Here is a 15236-nt window from a genome sequence, read left to right as displayed (position 1 = left end):
TATGCTAGTTTTACCAAAAAATCTTCATTCACAAAATTTTCGGTATACTTGTGGTCTTCCTCTTTAAGAAAAATAATTTCCTGTCACAGTTCAAACATACGAGACAAAACATTACCACGAAAGAGCCATGGCGAAGTGCTGTAGTACAACAAAGATGTGTGCTCGGATCCCATATCCTCACATAGTTTTTTGAAAAACCTTGCCTTCAACGGCCAAGTTTTTATAAAGTTTACTACATTCACTACATATTCTAAGACCTGGTTCAATGTAGGACTCAGATATTTTGACACGAGTGCTTCCCTATGAATAACGCAATGGGTCCACAGTGCATCAGGGAGTTTGCTTCGAATAAGTGCCTGCAATCTCCCATAACAGCCGGACATAGAATGAGCACCATCAGTACAGACACCAACGCACTTAGTCCAATTCAAATTATTTTCGGATATAAAAGTATCAAGGATCTTGAACAAGTCTTGATCCTTAGCAACAGCAGTGATACTTTTACAAAAGAGAAGGTCTTCTACAATGTTCTTACCATCTATAAACCGTACATAGCAAATCAAGTGAGCATCATTATCATCATCTGCGGCCTCATCCAGCTGCAACCCAAATTCCTTCCCTTTTATTTTTTCAATTAATTGATCATTGAGGTCCTCCACTATGTGCTGTATTCTGCGACTGATGGTGTTATTGGACAAAGGCACTTTTGAAAGCAGCTTCCCAGCAGACTCACTGATCATAATGTTCACCATATCTACAGCACCCAGTAGAATGAGTTCTTCTGCGATGGTATGAGACTTCTTATATTTTGCGATTTTATGTGCAAAGCATTGCTTAGCATTGACACCTGCTTATAAAAACAACCTTTTTGTTGATTTAACTCTTTTAGAATGGTGCATATGGGTCAAAGCTGTATAACTGAGAGGAGACCTCCACGTAGCCTTTAAAGGAATGCGGAGAACCGCCCAGGGCTTCTGACCTAATGTCCAATCCTCACCTTCTCCTGGTGCACTCTGTTGGGTATCTACTTGGATACTGAATGAACGAGGATGGGCTGGCAATTTGGGATTTAGCCGACCATATTGTATTCTTATTGGTTAAACCAAAATAAAAAAATGATGGTACAACATCACAAAATTTCATTCTGGGTGGGGCGTCACCAAGTTAAACAAGGCCCCTGTTGTTTTCGCCAGGGAACCAGGACGAACAGCGAAAAGTCAGCTACTAGAACAAATCTGAAAACACACCCCCAACTAAACATCACCAGATTTAAAGATCGGATCTATCAACATAAAAAGCCTGAATGGCAAAGAAATGGAGCTAGCTGAGGAATTAGATAAGAACCAGATCTACATAATAGGGGTGACTGAAACAAAAAAGACCAAAATTGGTGGGATGTTTCTGAGCAATAAATACAAAATGTTATATTCAGGTAATGACAATCAAGGAAAAGAAGGATTAGCCATATATTCAACACAAAATACGAGGCTAATCTTCTTGAATGGCAGTCTGATTACTCCACATTACTTGAATGACTCAAGTACAGTAATGTGGGCAAATATCAGAATGGGAAACTGGACAATGAGACTTATTTGTGCCTATGATCCCACAGAAGGTTCTACTAAGGTAGAAGTGGAGGAATTTTTTGAGGCTTTAGAAAAACCAATTGACAGAATGAAAAGTTGGTCCTTGTTGGGGATCTAAATAGCAGAGTAGGAAATGATTGTGAGACATACAGAAATATTTTGGGAAAATTTGGAGAAAAGAGCAAAGCTAATAATAATGGCAAATATCTGTTGCATTTCTGCTCAGGACATGGGCTGGTTATTACTAACACCATGTTCCAACATAAAAATGTGCACAAATTCACATGGAGAGAAGAGGTAAGGAATAAGAAAAGTCTCATTGACTATGTTATTGTTGATAGTGATGTTTTCTCCCTGGTGCAGGACACCAGAGTGTACAGAGGATTTGAAATTGGAAGTGATCACTATTTGGTCTTGAGCAGGAAAAAATTGAATTTCATATTGAAAAGAATAACATATAAAAAAGTTTTAAAGTGAATAAAAGTTGAGCAGCTCTCAGATGTGAACTGTAGACTAAAATACATAAAGATTATTGAAGAAAAATGAAAGAGTTTGAAGAACAGGAATCAAACCTTGGAGATTCAGTGGCAGGCCTTGAAGAAAACCCTGATTGATTCAGCCAGAGAGGCATGTGGTGAGGTTGTCTACAAGGATAGAAAAATTAGAACTCGATGGTGGACACAGGAAGTTAAAGAGAACTGGACACAGTGAAGGAAAAGAAGAAAGCATATCAAAAGTTCCTGGCAAATAAGTCAGCTTGTGCTTAAAGAATACACAGACAAATGCAAGAAAGCTAAATGCTGTGTAAAACTAGCTAAACAAAAGTCATGTCAGGACTTTGGCAAGAACATAGAAAATAAATGTCAAGAAGGTGGCAAAATATTTTGAAGGTTATTGAAGCTTAAGAATGGAGGAAAGAGTGCTGTAAAAGGAGGTTAGAGATGATAAAGGTGACATGAAAACGGGAGAAAAAGATATCCTTGAAGTATGGCGTAATTACTTTGAAAAACTGCAAAATGAAACAACCAGTGATGACAGCACAGTGGTAAAAAACACTCAACAGGCATACAGTCAGGAATACATATTCATACTTGAAGTAGAAAAAGCCATTAAAGGCTTGAAATGTGGAAAGGCAGCAGGACTAGATGATATTCGACCAGAAATGCTGAAGTATGGTGGTATAAAAGTCTTACAGTGGCTGTGCTGCATAGTTCAGAAAGCCTACACAGAGGGACGAATTCTTGATGATTGGAGTAGAGCTCTAATAGTACTCATATATAAAAAGGGAAATAAAACTGAATGCGAGAATTACAGAGGTATTTCCCTACTGAGTGTTCCTGGTAAGATATATACAAGTATACTTGAGAAACGGTTGAGAAGAATTGTGGAAGAAAAGCTTGGTGAAGAACAAGCTGGATTCAGGTCAAATAGAGGCTGTCAGGATCAGATCACTTTACGACAAATAGTAGAGAAATCATGGGAATATAACAAAGATCTGTATTTTAAGTTTTGTTGATTTGGAAAAGGCGTATGACAAGGTGCCAAGAGAGAAGCTATTCAATACACTACAGTTATATGGTGTCAATGCGGCATTATATCAAGCAATACGTAGTCTTTATTTGAGTTGTAAGTCAGCAATTAGAATTGATGGTTTAATGTGAAATCCTTGTCTCACACCAGATGGACATTATCCCCTCTGTTATTATCTATATGAATCACATTATGAAGGAAAGCGGTAGTAAACATGATATCAAAATTGGAGATGTTAATGTCAGCTCTTTGCTTTATGCGGATGATGTTATACTTCTAAATAAATCCGCTACGTCTGCAAAATTCTCTGACTAAATTGAATAAATGTTGTAATAGATGCGGTATGAAGGTCAGCATTAAAAAGACAAAGACAATGAAAATAGGCAGAATCATTGAAAATGTCAACTGTGTTGTGAATGGAGAACCTGTGGAACAAGTAAAACATTTCAGCTACTTAGGCATGATTTTTAGTGAAGATGGTAAATTAAATATAGAAATAGACAACAGAATCAGCAAAGCTGGTATGGTGGGAAGTCAATTGAATAAATTCATATGGAATAAGAGAGAAATTAGTCGGAACACTAAATTAACTGTATACAAGAGAGTGTGCAAACCAGTTAACTTATGGATCTGAGAGCTGGGTCAGAAGTAAAACACTTGACCAAAGACGAGAGACCGCAAATATGAGAGTCCTGAGAAAGATTATAGGTGTGAACAGATGGCATCAATGGTAATATCATATTAAAAACAAGGATATTAGGAAAGAACTTTACATTGTCAGCATCCAGGAATGCATTAGCAGAACTAATCTCAGGTGGTGTGGTCACTTAAACAGAATGGGCGAAGCAAGATTAGCAAAACAAGTGTTCTTTTCCAGATTGGCAGCAAAACGACCCAGAGGAAGACCAAGGTATAGGTGGATTGATACGGTACAAAGTGCCTCAGACGATAGAAATATAAGATCTGATAATGTTGGAGTCTTGACAAGTAACAGACTGATTTGGAGGAAAATTGTAGATAGGAAGTTAGTAATGATGTAATTTTTTTCATGTAGTACTATCATATCCTGTACACCCTTGAGGGTACATGGCAGGAATATGATGATGAACTCTCAACTTTCTGGTAAAGTAGTCATGAGATGTAGTAACCATGCTGGGATGATTGGGTTCTAAATGGCATTTCAACTTACTTGGTAGCAAAACTGTCATACACAGTACACACTGCAGCCTTCCTTAACCATTGCCTTCTGTCGACGTAAAACCAAAGTGCAAATAACTGTCATCATATTTTCGATATTTACACTTCTTCACACTCTTGCCACTATTTGATGGTGTGCCCTCTTTATTTTCTCTTTCGCAATGCTTATTACTGTTTAGTAAAAACCGATCCATTTTTAAAAATACATACGAGAAGAAATCCTTCAAAAACTTCATCTGACTAAATCACAATAATATTCAGTTGTTACAATCTCCAAAAACTAATTCAACACTAAGACCGCGTGAAACCGACAGCTATTTATATATGAACACAAAGTACCAAGGAAGTTCGAGAAACTACTAAAACAATCGAGAAACTTAATTATTGTAGAGCGCCATCTAGTAACCATTTGTAGAGGCTTCTGCAAACAGTTATTACTAAGTGAGTTACTGGTTTGCACCAGGTCTGCTAGATGTCATGTCCTATCACATTGAATTGAAAATGGAAATAAAATTATGAAAATTTTGTAATTGTGAGGCCCCTGTGAGGAAGCCGCATCTCCCCAGGGCGGCACACACTTTGGGAACCACTGCATTAACACAATACCTATCATTACATATTTCTAAACTTATTGACTGTTGGAGCACTCACAACCACCTCTGGCAATCCATTCCACTCATTCACCACTCTCCAAGTAACGAATCAAGTCTGCACACCAGTACTAATTACCCTTAGGCAACTTCCGAGTGTGACCCTCTGTTTTCCACCTAATCCCATGTACTGAAAAATTTCTTTTGTGTCAATCTTATAGAATCCCTTTAGTAACTTATAAGTTTGTATCATATCCCATCTTTTCCACCTGTCAGCTAAACTCTGCAACCCACAAGCCTTCAATCTATTCTCATAGGGAACATTCCACAGACCTGTAATGAGCATGGTCACTCGTCTCTGAATCCGATCCACCATCTCCAGGTTTCCTAGAAATGCAAGTGACCAAATCTGTGCACAGTAGTTAATATGTGACTGTATCATGGCCTTATAAAGAGGATAAGAACCTTTCTATCTTTACTTATCAATGTGTTCTTCAACATCCAAGTAATCCTCTGAACTATTTTGCCAACTTTTGAAATATGTCATCTCAATTTCATATCTCTATCCACCATCACCTCTAGACTCATAGCCTCATCAATTTCCTGTAATCTGTACCATCAATTAATATAATACAAAGTATGTAATCATTTCATCCTAAAGTGCATTATTTTACATTTCACAACATTAAATTGATAACCATTGTCCTTTGCCCACAATTTATCACCTATTGTCCTCCCCCAGTTTTACATCATCAGCAATCAACTGAATAGTTGTTTGCTGATGTTGTTTCCTAGTACAGAATCCTTTCATAAATTACCGAGGCAGGACCTTCCTTTTACAAAGCCATGCTGCCTCCTATAGAGTATCATATTCCTATCCAGCCATTCCTGAATTTCACTTTTAACCAAGTTTTCCAATACTTTAACCACTGCTCCAGAGATATTAACTGGTCTGTAATTTGCTACTTCTGTCTGGGAGCCATCTTTATGTAATAGAATTATCTTACCCTTTCCAATCCTTTGGAACCTTGCAAGAGCTGAGACATTAAAAAACTTCGTTAGAGGCAGTGCACCAGTTCACTTGCACATTCTTATAGCACACTAGCTGATATACTGTTCAGGCCCATTGCTGTATTCACATTGATATTTTTCAGCATACAAAGTACCTCCAGTTCATCTACTTCAATTCACACATCAGTCTCTGTTATGTCATCAAGTGCAAAGTCATCACTTGGATGATATAATTTGCAAAATGAAAATATTCAACCAGAAATGCTAAAATATGGAAGTCTAAAAGTTTTGCAGTGGCTACACTGCATAATTCAGAAGGTCAAATTCCAGTTGATTGGAGTAGCGCTCTCGTAGTTTCCATCCATAAAAAAGGGAATAAAGCTGAATATGAGAATTATAGAGAAATTTCTTTAAGTGTTCCAGGTAAGATTATGCAAGCATTCTTGAAGAGGCTGACAAAATTATGGAAGAGAAACTTGGAAAAGAACAAGTTGATTTCAGACTAAATAGAGGAATAAAAAAAAAATAGAGAAATCATGGGAATATGACAAAGATTTGTACCTAAATTTTCTAGATTTGGAAATGGCACACAATAAAGCACCAAAATAAAAGTTTTTTGAAAGTTAAGTATCATGGTAAATGGAACATTATATAGAGCAATACATAATCTATGTTTAAGTTGCAAGTCAGCAGTTAGAATTGAATACAGGAAGATAGTTTGATGTAAATTCAGGTGTAAGAGACAAGAGTGCACATTATCTCCACTCTTATTCATCCTCTATATGGATTGCATTATGAAAGAAAATGGCATTAGGCCTGATATTGGAATTGGAGATGTCAAACTTAGCTCTCCACTTTATGCAGATGATGTTGTACTCCTAAATATACTGCTTGGAAAGAAGTCAACAGAGATCATAATGTGAAGAACAAAAAGCCATAGTGCCCACCTTAATAAGATGTATGACCTCCTTTTGCTGCAATGACCACAGCAATCCTACAGGGGATAATTTCCACAAGTGTATGACTGAGATCAATGGGAATTTTTCACCATTCTTACTGTAGGATTGTTGTGGGGCAGATGCTCCTTGACCTCACCCAGTGCTTAATTCTACAAATGATCACAATAGAGTTAAGATCAGGACTCTGTGGAGGCCAGTCAAGTGTAACGATGTTCATGTTCACAAACCATGCAGTTGCAGCAGTCTTATGATACAGTGCATTGTCTTGCTGAAAAAGACAATGGGCAGTTCAGTAGAAATGCCACAAAGTAGGAAGCAATGTTGTCCAGAATGTTCAGATACCTTTCAAAGTTCAATGTTAGTGGCACCAAAAACAGAGGTCGAAGTCAAACCAGTAAAAAACAGGACCATACCACATCATCACCTCCAAATTTCATAGTTGGGGTTACTCACTCTGGTAAGAGATGTTCACTGGGCATCCGCCACACCTGCACCCATCCATCTACTCAGTAGAGGGTATAGCATGATTTGCTGCTCCATAACACAGCTTTCCAAGCTTCCACATGCTCTTTGCAGCATTGAAGATGATGCTGCATGTTGGTTCAGGTAACATTGCGTCTGCCAATGAATAGAAGTTTTTAAATATTATCCTTCATAGTACCGTACAGTCACGTTATGTTCAGTGAGCATGGTGGGTCATTCACTGCAGAGAGAACTTGCAGTTGACTCCCTGCGCTTCCATCTCAATTTGGTATCACTGATTGTTGACCTAGGATGGCCTAATTTGTCAAACAGATAAGCCTGCAACATAACATCTTATCACAACACCTCTTTCAAATTCTGTCAGTTCCCTTCTCACAGCCATTTCACCCGGACTCAGTTGTACCGACCTGGGAGGATCATTTACACATCCAATTTATACCAGCTACAAACACTTGGCTTACATGGCATGATGCATCTTGCCCATGGAGGTGTACATGGACTTCTTTCCAAGCAATGTATATTCATGTCAAGTCTCCAGGATTCTCTAACTAAATTGCATAGCATCTGTAAGAAATTCAGCATGTATATCAGCAATAAAAACACCAAGACTATGAAAATAGGCAGGAACTTAGAAAATGATGCACTCTCAATGGAAAAACTATAGAACAAGGAAAATTTTTCAACTATTTTGGCAATTTTAGTAAAGATGGGAAATTTAATTTGAAAATAGACAACAGAATAAGCAAAGCTGGTATGGTGGGGAACCAGTTGAATAAATTTATATTGAATAAGAGAGCCTCCGTAGCTCAGTCGGTATAGACGAAGCCCTTTGGTCGGAAAGACCTGGATTTGATTCCTGTCCATGACATGAGGAACCTTTATCGGGTATTCACCTAAAGGTGAGTTAACTGATCTCATAGGGAGGTGGAGGCTTTTTTCTCTTGGTAACTCGGGTTTTTCATCCCTCAAAACAGACAAACCAGTCTTGTGAACACATACATGGCTACAGTCATAAATACTTACAGCAAGAAAGGCAACGGAGAAACCACCTTGCTTCATAATCATCTCCCTAGTAATTAGCTGCAACCCTCTGAATAGAGAGGAGGCCACAGGATAGGATAGGAATAAGAGAGAAATTAGCTGAAACACAAAACTAACATTCAAGAGTCTTCAAACCTGTTTTCAGTTATGGATCTGAGAGGTAGGTTAGAAATAAAGCACCTGGTGAAAGATTAGAGACCAAATGGGAGAGTTCTTAAAAAATTACAAAATCATGTTAAAAAAATTAAGATATTAGAAAGGAACTTGACGTTGTTAGCATTCAAGAATGTGTGAGCAGAACTAATCTTAGGTGGTATGACAAACTTAAATAGAATGGGTGAGAAAATGTTAGCAAAACAGGTGTTTGATGCAAAGATGGTAGGAAAGAGACCTAGAGGAAGACCAAGGCTTAAGTGGATTGATTCAGTCAGAAGTGCTTTAGAAGCATGAAATGTTAGGTATGACAAGTAATAGACTGATTTGGAGGAAAATTATTGATAGGAGACAAGTAATAATTTAAACTTAATTTCATGTCATAGTAGCCTGAACATCCCTTAAGGATACATATCAGGAAATTCAGGATGCCTCAGTTAATACATGTTACATTAGGACTAGGGGGTTGGTTAATGGTTAGATAATCTGGAAATTCTGCTCTGGAGACTAAACATGAAACTAATTTTTCAAAACACTTTAGGTCTCCAGTAACCAGGATAGTGGTTTCACAATGAGCAATGAAATCCATCTACCATCTAAAGGCATTACAGAAACAGCCATGCTTACAGTGGGATTCGAATCCACAGTTTACTGCTAGAAAGCAGAAATGCCATTCACTCAGCCTGAAAAATGCCTTTCATCATTTTAATTTTAAAAATTTTTGATGAGCATGATAAGTATGTTTCTACTTTATATTGTTAGAACTAAACGCATTAGCAACAAAACAGATATTAAGAATTATTAAATAAGTATTGTGTTACTGTTACCATGGAGACCACTGTCTAATAAAAAAATAACTAAGTTAAAAATAATAACAATGGGAAAGAGAATTTCTATTAAAAAAACAACAACTAAATAAACACTAAATAAGAGAATATCCATTTAACAAGGCAAAAAAGAAAATTACTTAAGAGTATTCTGAACAACAAAGCCAGCAATAATCCCCATTGTTGTAGGAAGACTAGCTGCACATACTCCTTCTCGCTTTAGTGTCTTCTCATCAATGTTAGAAGCAACTACCAAGGGTGGAGCACACTGAAAAATAAAATATTAAAATTAGAAATGCCATTTTAACACACACACACACACACACACACACACACACACACACACACACACACACACACACACACACAGAGGCTGGATATGGATATCTTTATATAAGATTTAAGATACTTGATTGGAAGGCATAATAAATAATATTTAAATAGATATACTTTACAAAACCTATAATTTTCAGGCTAGTCTCAAACTATCTCTGGTACCACAGTTAGGATAGAAAGTTAACAAGCAAAAAGAACAGAACATACATTAAATTTACAACAATGATGTAATGTGTCAGCAGATAGCTTGGTCCATGACGTTAAAAAACATTCAATTTTCTTGACCAAAAAGGAATGACTTTTAATGGGATTATATTGATCAAGTGCATATAATAAACAATTATGTTATCCCAACTAGTTTCACCAACTAAGGCTGTTGGCATCTTCAGGGTACATAACTGATGTAAGGCACTAAAAAGTAAAAAACTGTTACAAACTATAATCAACCGATTCCAATTATATTAAACAAAGAACAAAGCATGTACAATACATGCATAGAGCGTGCATGATCTCACTTGTTGTTATTTAGGAACGTTCTATAGTTGGCACTGTAATTCAGTTCTGGCGAGTTGAGAGATCTAATAAGGGTCTTCCAGATCTAGAAGACCCTTATTAGATCTCTCAACTTGCCAGAACTCAATTACAGTGCCAACTATAGAAAGTTCCTAAATAACAACAAGTGAGATCATGCACGCTCTTGTTGGATTCTGAATATGTAGTAATTTGAGTAATTAATATTTACTTCAGAATCCAACACGATCTTCCATCACATAACTAAACTTGTAATTATTTAATGTAAATAGCTTATTTTATAATTTAATATTCATACAACTACTTTAATTTTGTCTAATATTTAATTAATCAAAGATATATATATATTAATAATGAAAATACTGTATTAAATATTATTAAGCTATTTTAATTATTATGTTAATATTATAAGAACTTGTATTTGATAATTTAACTGCGCATTAATTGAAATATAAATATTCTTTATTTATTCCTATTTGTAGAAGTTTAGCGTTATGCAATACCTCAATTTTATTATATTTTGTTTGGTTGTCATGGAGACGTATGTTAGATAGCTTGCACGTTTTGGAACACCACATGAGGAGAAGGTTTATTGAAAAGAGTTTTAGAAAGAAATCACGAGAATAATTTTGGCGGGAAGAATGGATATAAAAAGGGAAGAACGTGGAAAATATATATAGAGAGATTAGTTTAATTAAGAGAAAGGAAAAAGGAGAGGATTGGCATTAGGTTGGAATCAAAGCATTCGGTAATCACAGTGTGATAATAGAGAGCCGGCAAGTCACTCAAGCAGCTAAATAAAGTCTACTAGTCGAGAAGAAGTTAGCTAATAAATTGTAGAATAACAATTATAGCTACGGAAGACAGCTAAGTGACTACTAATTAGACTAGTGATATTTGAGTTGAGATTCAATTTCAGGGCCGACCTTTCAAGGACATACAGAACCTTGAAGCAAAGTACAGAGTTATTAGCGAGTGGTAGAGACTGTAAAATTGAAGTTTACCATTAGCTGTGTTTAGAATTGTAGTGTCTAAAGAATTAATTGAATGCCGGAAGAGTGAACAACTGTGCATATAAAACCTCAAGTTAAGGAATTATTGTGTATTGCCTTAATTCATAAGTGATCAGTAGTATTTCATGCAAGAACATTTGTTTATGTGTATAGTGACCGATGATTAATTCAGTTATTGCCTAGAAGATTTATTTTAAGGAGTGCCGTTTATTATTTAAAGTGTTTACAGTTATAAAAAGTGTTTGCACATAAGTAGATGAAGAAAGATTATCGATAAGATTATTCCAACCATTAATATTCCTATACAGAGAAGTGTGAGAGTTTCATCCTAGAATTTCCTTATATTAACAGTAACTATTGGTGAGAATTAACTGAAGTGTAAAATTAAAAGTGTTTGTTTGTGAAGAGGTGTGTTACTGCAATTTTTATTGTATTTGGAACTTAAGGAACAGTGAGAAGACTGTATTAGAGATAACAAATTTACCATTGTCTGAGTTTGTATAACAGTATTATCAGAAAGGCTGAAGTGTTTATAATAACTTAATTGCTGATTTGAATTTAAGTGTAAAATTTGTGATTCTAAATTAAATGTTTGTTTTTGTTTATCTAAAGTTGTATTTTGCCTGAATCTCTTTTACTGCACCATTCATAAAATATTCGAACCAAAGCGGGAGAGATAAATAAGTTAAATATACTCGGCCAGTATATACAATATTAACACCTAAAAGGAGAGATAGTTGTGAGTTGGTTTTTCTTCGGTTCTTGAACTAATTCAGATATAGAGTGCCGCAGTCTTTAAATATAAATTTTCTCTATATTTGAATTAGAAATCAACTTGCAACCTATCAACTAGTTAAGAACATCGTAATAGTAATCATGTCAGATCCAAAGTATAGATTGAGAAGAATTAGGATCCAACACTCTATGCATGTATTGTACGCGCTCTGTTCTTTGTTTAATATAATTGGAATCGGTCGATTATAGTTTGTAACAGTTTTTTACTTTTTAGTGCCTTACATTAGTTATATACCCTAAAGATGCCAACAGCCTTAGTTGGTGAAACTAGTTGGTATAACATAGCTGTTTATTATATGCACTTGATCAATATAATCCCATTAAAAGTCATTCTTGGTCCATGACTTATTTTTAACGTTACTAACAATGCCAATGGTGTTGTTAATACCATTAAAAATAAATCATATATAACCGTCAACAAAGCTTATCTGTTAGATAGCTTGTCTAACTTCCATTATAGTTGATTAAAGTGAAGCTAAAAAAATACATTAAAAATTAACAAAAAAAAAAAGAAAGAAAGTTAATAAAATCACTTTACAAAACTGAGGTCTAAGGTGGTAATTTCGGTTTATAGAAGTCTGTGTGTGGAAGAGCTTCACAGCATTCTCTATATAATATTCTTAATAAAAAATAAATAAAAAAACAAGCCTTATATTGAGAGTTTTATTGCTCTGCATTGCTTACTGAAAGAAATTACATGCTGAACAAGAGACTGGATTTGTCAGATCTTGATAAGTAGTATTTTTAATTTTCTGCTAGACATTAAATCTTCTGTCTAGCAGAATCAAGCAGGACTACATGAACATGGCATGTTAGAAACTCCTGTGTGTGCAACAATGGATCAACCTTGTCCTTTAGAGAGCATATGAAAAATTAAATAAGTGTTTTGGACAAAACTTTTTGGAACAAACTAAAAGGTGTAAATTCATGTGTACTCCAGTAGATCTCCAAAGGCTATAGGGTTTTTACTAAAAAATTCATAATACTAATTATGACAAACTAGTAGTGGACTGCATTGGTGCTCTTTCACATACTGTTTCAAACAATTATATCACAATAAGTGTATAAATTCTATGTTCCCTGTGATGTGATTTTTCCTCCCTCTCTCTCTAGTCTATGTCTCTGAAGCCCTCCCCCCATAATAATTACTTGCCCTGCGTTCATTGTGCAGTCTTACTGATGCATGTTTTCCGCATCCCTGGCCTACAGCAACCAATTTTATATTTTGTCCCATTGGCCTTGATTTCACACCAGACTGCCTCAAGAGAAATGTCACCCAACTGACTCCTACTCTTGTTGGCTGCAATTCATTTGCTATCATCAATATCCCACCCTGTCCTGTCTGCTCTATCTGCCCTGAAAATACTAAACATATCACCTTTTATCCCTGTATCACCTTTCATCATTTGCTGTTAGCCAAGCTCACTAATGCCTATAACTTTTGGCAAGGTTACACTAACCAATGCCAAAATTCTGCTACTTCTAGTGTTAGCATATAGAAACTGTAGCATTCCTTTAGCCCCCCCCCACCCCGCACACACACCTTTACATCCTGAAGTGACTATCCCATTCATTACTGTTGCCTGGGAGATTAGATTCTGCATTTTTTGTTCATTCACATACTTATCTGCCTCATAGATGCCTACACACACATCTATATCTGCCCTAATTTCTTTAGTTTCCCTGACTTTGTACTTCTTCATTGATCTCAATGAACAATCTAGACACCTACCTCTGAATCCATTCAAGTGAGTTATCAGTATTATACAAATCGTTCCATCCATCAAACTTAAACCATTGATCCACAAACTCTACATCTTTCCTTCTGCATAACCTGCATGTTGTAGCATGGCAGCATACTTCCAAACTTCATCCTCTTGCTCTTCTTTTTCACTTTTTTCAATAACTCTTACACATCCTCCCTCATGCAATATTTCTCAAATCACTGGTGCCAGCCAAAACAACCAATTCTTTCACTTTGAATTTCTGTCTATATAGTTTAGCTTTTAACTAAAATGCCTTTGTCATACACACTTGACTTTACTGACGAAAGACTTTCCTCTTGACCTGAAATTATTTGATTTTGTAATAACTCTGGATATTTTACAGAGTTTAAAGAAACCCTAAAGAAAGTTTATTTAAAGAAACTTGTTGGTATTAGATGTTTATAAATCATGGTCAATTAAAGATCAATATATATATTTCATTTTAATTAGATTCATATTTACTTTAAAAGTTACAAAACACAACATTGTGGCCTTCATATCTCTGTTTACAGAAAGAAAGCTGACACAAGAATCCTGAATGCACTCATTGTTATTCTAGCCAAAAATTGATACAATTAATATGAAATTTTTGCCCACTGAACTCTCATATCAGTCTGCTAATATTTTATTGCAAACAGAGCCGCAATTTATTTTATAATAATAAAAAAAAAAAGGAGGTGAGGTCACACAGAAAATCATGACAATGGATCTTCTAAGACCAAGACTGCAACATTTCTGTGGATTTCTTGAAACAAGGCAGGCAGAACTATTAGTAAATAATAAACAGTGCTGTGGGTCATTAAAGAAATTTAACTGTGCTGTAGAATATTAGAGTTCAGCAGGATAATGCAAAAATTCACAAAAAGTGAAAACTACAGTGGCAGTTATTGATGATTTGGATACCCCAACCTGCCTACAAGATCAGAGTTTTTTTTTTTTTTTTTTGTAGGTTGACGTATCATCTGCATGAGGAACCTTCTGACAGTCATGAATTATTTCTAAGGCGATGGATGGGCTATGTGGTTTAATGTCCAGGACTATGACTTTTACTCGAGTGTATCTATAACAAGGAAAGAATGATGACATGCTGCTGTTGGTGGCGGCTACACTGAGTGACAAACATCATACACAATATTCTTTAAGTGTATGCGTAGCAAATATTATTATCCAAGCTCTGAAATTAGTTGCTCCACAGATCTTTGTGAATTACTTAATGATTAAGATTTGCACAATGTCATTATCTTATATAGTGATCTAAATTCCAACCCTTAAATAATCAAACTCTTAGTTAACCAGTCTTTGAATGAGATGGAATGTACATTCACAGTTAACAGTATGTTATCTAACCAGGATAACATACAATCAACCCATACAATCACATAACTGGGAGTTATTGGATTTGAATTGATTTTCGAATG

At 35.7% G+C, this 15236-nt stretch overlaps 1 protein-coding gene across 1 annotated transcript in view; it reads right to left on the bottom strand.

The window, feature by feature from the left end:
• Positions 1-15236, bottom strand: part of Uba5 (Ubiquitin-like activating enzyme 5) — a 135068-nt gene that overhangs the window by 52754 nt on the left and 67078 nt on the right. Inside the window, exon 8 of the mRNA XM_090408563.1 lies at positions 9518-9645. Within this exon, the coding sequence (XP_090264689.1) occupies positions 9518-9645 (128 nt within the window). The remainder of the gene's footprint in view (positions 1-9517; positions 9646-15236) is intronic.

This window comes from Typopeltis vanoorti, chromosome 2, assembly GCF_054136105.1.
Source record: "Typopeltis vanoorti isolate ZY-2024b chromosome 2, IOZ_Tvanoo_1.0, whole genome shotgun sequence".
NCBI lineage: Eukaryota > Metazoa > Arthropoda > Arachnida > Uropygi > Thelyphonidae > Typopeltis > Typopeltis vanoorti.
Note: the sequence above shows the minus strand (reverse complement) of the source record. Positions and strands in the feature narration are given on the sequence as shown.